The 6,524-nt window shown below is 40.2% G+C and overlaps 1 protein-coding gene across 1 annotated transcript; it reads left to right on the top strand.

Moving 5' to 3' along the window:
• Nucleotides 1-4,677: 4,677 nt before the first annotated feature.
• Nucleotides 4,678-6,199, top strand: LOC125528766 (2'-deoxymugineic-acid 2'-dioxygenase-like). Its single transcript, XM_048693205.1, has 4 exons — nt 4,678-4,945; nt 5,036-5,292; nt 5,374-5,695; nt 5,773-6,199. Exons 1-4 carry the CDS (start codon nt 4,739-4,741, stop codon nt 6,037-6,039), a joined length of 1,053 nt encoding a protein of 350 aa, XP_048549162.1. The 5' UTR covers nt 4,678-4,738; the 3' UTR covers nt 6,040-6,199.
• The last annotated feature ends 325 nt before the right edge of the window (nt 6,200-6,524 follow it).

Raw genomic sequence — 6,524 nt, 5'->3', positions numbered from 1 at the left:
GTGAAAAAAAAAGTTCGTCAAAACGTATCAACATGGGATCTACTTTTGAAGATCTCGACGCGAGGAATCCAACGGTGAAAACGGTTCGAGATTTGGATGCACGGTTTAAGAGATAAAACGTTTTGAATAAACGGATCTATGAAAAAAGGGAAAACTTCCAGGTTGCGACAAGTGGCGCGCTGCATGTGCACCACTTGTCGCGATCTGGGAAAGTGGAGTGCTCTTTGCAACGAGTACTCCTTAATTAGTGATTTCGTCCTTGTACTTTGTTCGAGTTTTCTAGTTTTCTTTCGTGGTTTTCTCGGCCTTTTGGCGTGGGTTTCTTCTTTGGGTTTCACTGTTGGCTTCTTTTTTTTGTATTTTTTGGTTTTTTATTTATTCACCGACTTTCTTGTTTTTTCTAATGTTTTTGTTCTTTTCCTACTTGGTCTTTTTCCTTTTCACTATTTTCTTCGGTTTTTTCTCTTTGTTTTTTTCATTTCTTTTGTATTTGTTTTATTTTCTTAGGTTTCTTTCTTATTTCTGATCAGTTCTTCATTTGTCTTTGGTTTTGATTTGTTTCCACATATGTTTTCACGTTTTTTTGTAGTTTCTGTTTTTTTAGGTGTTTATTTCCTCCATTTATTTGGTTTGCACCGCTTTTTTTCAACACATGTCTGTATTTTTCATACACTCTTGTACATTTTACTTATAAATCAGGAACAATTTTCATACATGCTTAATATTTTTCTAATACATGATTAACATTTAAAATAGAATGGCTACATTTCTAATTCACATTGTACATTTTTGGTATATGCCAGGAACATTTTTTAATATTTTGAATATATAATTAACATTTGTTACACATGACAATATTTATTAAAAATTATGTTTTTTTAATTTTTTAATATGCGTTCTACATTTTTTCCATACATAACGAACATTGTTTTACACTTTTTAGATTTTTGAAATAAATGATTAACCTTTTTTCATATTTGTGTTCGATGACTACATTTTCATACACTTTCTACATTTCGGTATATATGAGGAACTTTCTTTATGAAAAAAAAAATATTTTCAAAATATATGATTAACAATTTTTTGATACACGATCATTTTTTTTTGTATTTACGTTTTTAATTTGAAATTTTTAACACACTTCTACATTTATTTTATAAATCAGGAACATTTTATACAAGCATTGAACATTTTTAAAATAAATTAGTGACACTTTCCAAATGATTGATTAACTTTTTAATGCATGGTCAACATTTTTTCCTATATATATTTAACATGTTCAAAATTCGTCACTAACAGTTTTCAAATATAATATTACGTTTTTAATAGATTGTCAATATTTGTTTCTTTACATATTTAATGTTTTTCAAATGTTTGGTTAACATTTTTCTAATACATGGTCAAGATTTTTTTCTATAACCATTTCACTTATTTCAAAAGCTTTATTAATATTTTTCAAATACTTAATTTAATAAATTTAAATTCTTGATTAATAGTTTTTTAAATACATAATAAACTTTTTTTTCAAAAACGTTGTATATTTTTTGTCTAGATGAGAAACATTTTCTCTATTCAAATTTAATTTTTCTTGTAATGCTTGGTTAAAATTTTCTAAAATGTTTTATCAAATTTTTTGTAATACGTTTATGTAGAATACTTGGAACTATAAAGTAAAGTAAAAAAAAGAATGCAAATATTAACTTCAAAAAATTAACTGAGGTGGCCTCCTGCGCATCTGGGCCAGCTCATCTCGCGCACGCCTTCGCGTGAGACTTCACTACTTTCTCTTTTATTTATTTAGTTATTTTACCTAAAAAAATAATTTATTTAGTTATTTTTGCTTTTGTTTATACTTTCAAATATTTCTACGAGAGCCCCATTTCTATTTTTTAGATGTTTCAAACAAGTGATTTTACAGTTTTATCCTTCCTGTCTTTCCACGGTAACTCCTCCACCCGTATTGTTTGCTTTCGTGGGGCTTTGCTGCGATTTGGATCTTATCAGGGTTGATGAAAATAGATCCCATATCTAATAGTATATGTACACTCCAATGGGAAGTGGGATGAAAAACGCATAGTAGCAGATTGCCTACCTACCACGTCTCGTAGGAGACCCAAACCTCGCATACGGGTGGACAGAGTCATGTGAGTAAGCTGGATTGCTAAGTTCTACCTCCTGCCTTTTGACCCTTTTAAGAAAATAAAATCAGATGGAGGAACGCATCAACTCTAGTGCCTATCATGGCCGGAGAGGTCAAGGAGGCTTCTGGATGGGCAGTTCTAACTAAAATATGTTCACCCCCAAGAGAAAACTAAAATATGTATTTCAGTTACAGCTGAACACGAACACGAACACGAACAAGATCTGACTGATCTCTGGTTCTCCACGTTTATCATACTCACGTTCCAAAAAATTTAATATTTAAAAACTTGAAGCGATCGCACAAAGAACAAAAGATAGATAAATACTGTATTTTCTTTTGTCGGATACGAACCATTTGTTAGTTTTTTAAAAAAAAACTTTCAATCTATTCATTTTCAATCATAATAATATAGCGAACACAGGAAATAGTAAAAATTACATCCACATCCTAGACCATCTAGCAACAACTACAAGCACTCAAGCAAGCCGAAAGCGCGCCGCCGTCATCGCCCCACCTTCGCCGGAACCGGGCAAAGCTTGTTGTAATAGGCAGTTCGAAAGTCGTCATGCTAATGCCCCATAGGACGAACGCACTGGAACAGCAACCGCCGCCATTGAAGAGTAGCGTAGATCGAAAGGATCCGACCTGAAGACACACAAACATAGATGAACTACGATAAGATCCGAGCAAATCCATCAAGGACAGATCCGCCAGAGACACACCTTCATACGCCCACCAACGATGCTAGATGCACCACCGGGACGGAGCCTAGGCGGGAAGAGCCTTATTTCATCTTCGGAGAGCCGCTATCGTCTCATCTTTCTCAGTAGGACACAAACCCTAATAAAACTCAAAGAAATTCCTCAATGTTGTTCACGACATGATGGTCTCAAACTCCTCGATGTTAGTAGTAGTCAACTTACTGTTTCTTTGCTGACCATTCTTGGACTATTGTTTATTATCTCCGTCCGGGTTTCTTAGTCTCTTTCTATTTTGGGTAAATTCCGACCTTTGATTTAACTCCAGAAAATAAGGTATATACTACAAAAATAGTGTCATTGAAAACTTCTTTGGAATATGAATATAACAATATAATTTGTATGACATACAGTTTATATTTTCTTAGTCAAATCTATAGTTAAAATTGGGCATAAAATACAAATGAGACCAATAAACCCGGACAGAGGTAATGCTGGGTTGTCAACTTGACACTATATATATGATCAGAGTGGTTGATCGACGTCTGGAATAGCCGGATTTATTTACTGAGTTGTCAACTTGGCACTATATATTCCCCCGGATAGGCATGGTGGGGGAATACATAGGCATAATGGTCAGAGTGGTTGCATCTTGCAGACATATGATATGCTTGTTGCCTAACACTAGGTTTTATTTACTGAACTGATCCCCTGGCTGCAGCGCCAGATTCCAAATCGGCACGCGCGCTCCTTGTTATCAAATGCATGCAGATACGATCTTGACCGAAATGAGCCGATCTAGAGCACCATTACTCTTTCATTTCTTGTCCGTATGGGGTAGCCACGTGACGCAGTAGGTTGCCACTCGCTCCCTCATGCGTCAGCCGTGACTCAATAACAATGCCGGGGGAAAGGCTATCACATTCATGCTACGGAAGGAAAAAAACAGATAATATAAGTACTCCTTTCGTCTAGGTGCATAAGTTACCTTACGAAAATCAAATAATCTCAAAATACTTAGATATGATACATTAACTTCCTTCTCGTTTCTTATTTCATGACATACCAATCAATAAAAAATGTGGGCCGTGCATGATTTCAGTGACTTAAGACTACCAAACATGACATACAGTGGTTAGTTCATTGCATGCAATGCTATTAATTAGAAGAAAACATTAAGTTCTCTTGTTTTTTCCTTTGTCTTAGTCGCGTTGCACAACCTAAGATGACTTATATACCTAGACGGAGGGAGTAAGTACAGTGTTAGCTGAACATCTATACCACAATAGCTACTCCCTCTGATCCAAGTCGTGGTTTTGAACTAAGATTGAGTGAAACTTTTTGAAGTTTCAATCACTATTTGTGCCCCGTCGATAAAATTCAATCACACAATTAAGAAAATAACCGCAAAAACATAGGTGCAATTGTATCAAAATAAAGTGTGGTTGCAGGTTTCTCGTATTCAGATACACATCCACGCTTACTCTTTCACAATATGGGACGGTGGCTAGAAACACATGCAATTTCCGACAAAAATAAGGACTTGCTGTAAAAATTGCCATGTTCGCTTCGAGAAATTGTCATGCACTGCACAATATAATTGCCCTGAAAAATGCTCATTTTGCCATCCTGTCCCACTGAACTTTCATTGAATAACATTACCCAAATGTATAACTATTTATTTCTTCCTCTTTCTCCGTGGCATGTCGAAGAAGAGATGCAGAGGAACAAGGCCCCTTCTCTAGTCTAGTGCCTTCTCAATCAAAAAGGAAAGAAAAAATGCCTGCGGTAGGTAGGCCTTCTCAAACTAGTATAAGTGCATGTGATAGAGTGGTGCAATACAGACAGAAAAGTAGTATACGGTACAGAAGTCGAAGCCAAGAAGAAAAGCGAGACAATGAAGCTCATCTGCGACTTCCCGTCGCCAAAGTCCCTGCCGGACAAGTACGTCTTGCCGCCGGAGAGACGCCCTTGCAACCACGAGCTACAAGGCGACCTCTCGGTCGCTCTCCCCGTCATCGACCTCCAAGGAGCTCTTGGAGATGGCCGCCGACAGGTCATTGGCGAGATCATGGAGGCCGGCAAGGAGTATGGCTTCTTCCAGGCACGTTGCCTTGCTTCGTTTCACTGCCATGCATGTAATCTGCGCTCCTGAATCCTGATCAGTTCTTACATTGCATGCATGGCGTTGCAGGCAGTGAACCACGGTGTGGGGGAAGACGTGATCCAGGGCTTCCGTGAAGCGGCGGCAGAGTTCTTCAGGATGCCGGCCGAGGCAAAACTCAAGCACTACTCCAACGAGCACAACAAGCATTGCCGGGTCTTCTCCGGCTCCGTCACGTCCCACACTGACACCAACGACATCCGCTACTGGCGCGACTGTCTCAAGCTCCGGTGCTACCCGGTCGACAAGCTGATGGACCATTGGCCATCACAGCCAGAAACATTTCGGTAAGAGTACATTCGTGTTGATCCCTTATACTCTCACCTAGCTATAGCGGCATTGTATTCATGGGTTGCAACCCCACGCAGGGAGCGTCTTGCAAAGTACGCCGTGGCAGTGCAAGAGCTGGCACAAAGGCTCCTGCGACTCATCGCGGAGGGGCTCGGCTTGGATAGTCAATTCTTCGAGGGCGACCTCACCGGCGGGGAGACGATGATGAACGTGAACTACTACCCGCGATGCCCCGACCCGAGCCTCACGCTGGGCATCCGGCCGCATTCCGACCGCTACATCCTCACCGTCCTGTCACAGGGCGACGTCACTGGTTTACAGGTGAAGCACAAGGGACGCTGGATCGGTGTCCAACCCATGCGCAACGCGTTTGTTGTCAACTTTGGGCTTCAGCTGGAGGTGAGGTCGCATCACATCGCATCTACCCTATGGAAGAAGAGAGCACATGATAGCTAATTCTATTTGTTCTTGTGTAGATGGTGACCAACGGGGTGCTTACAAGCGTGGAGCACCGGGTGGTGACGAACTCGGCCAAGGCGAGGATGTCGGTGGCAACTCTTATCAGGCCAAATATGGGCTGCAGGATTCGTCCGGCGCCGATGATGGTGAATGGAGAGACCAACCATCGTCCTAAGTACAGGGACTTCACGGGGAGCGAGCTCATCGAGGCGTATGAGGCCACTGCGGGAAATAGGGAGGCCCTGCTTGCCTTGTTCAGGATCCATCACACCAAGTTGCTATAGCTAGCGACAAGTACACAAACACACACTGTCGACCATCGCTTTCTTAAGTTCAGTTTGTTGATCGTAGTTTACTACTCCCAACAATAAATGATTGTTAAATCATGCATGCCGATTGACATGTGCAGTCAGTTGTTTTAATTTTCAATTATCTGTTGTTATATTTTGCACTGTAATAAGGGCCAGTTCTTTTCTAGCTTATTTCAGCTTATTGTCAAAATAAGCCAAAAGCTTAAAGGAACTGGATTTGGAAAAGCTAGCTCAGCTTATTTCCATCACTCTTCCCTTCACAATGAGAAAAAGCTGGATGGGAGGAGCTTCCCGCAGCTTCTGACTTAACCCCGAAGGGGTATAGCTATGTGGCCCTGTTATTTGCCCAATTTACAGCAAAAATGCCACCGCCAGGTCCCAGTTTAGCTCCCGCAAAAAAAACAGGCTCTCGTTCGGTCGTTCCCATCCCGCATCGAGCTCCCGCAAAACAGAGGCGC

Source organism: Triticum urartu, unplaced genomic scaffold (assembly GCF_003073215.2).
Source record: "Triticum urartu cultivar G1812 unplaced genomic scaffold, Tu2.1 TuUngrouped_contig_5093, whole genome shotgun sequence".
NCBI lineage: Eukaryota > Viridiplantae > Streptophyta > Magnoliopsida > Poales > Poaceae > Triticum > Triticum urartu.
The sequence above is the reverse complement of the archived record's forward strand: the minus strand, read 5'-3'. Positions and strand labels throughout refer to the sequence as shown.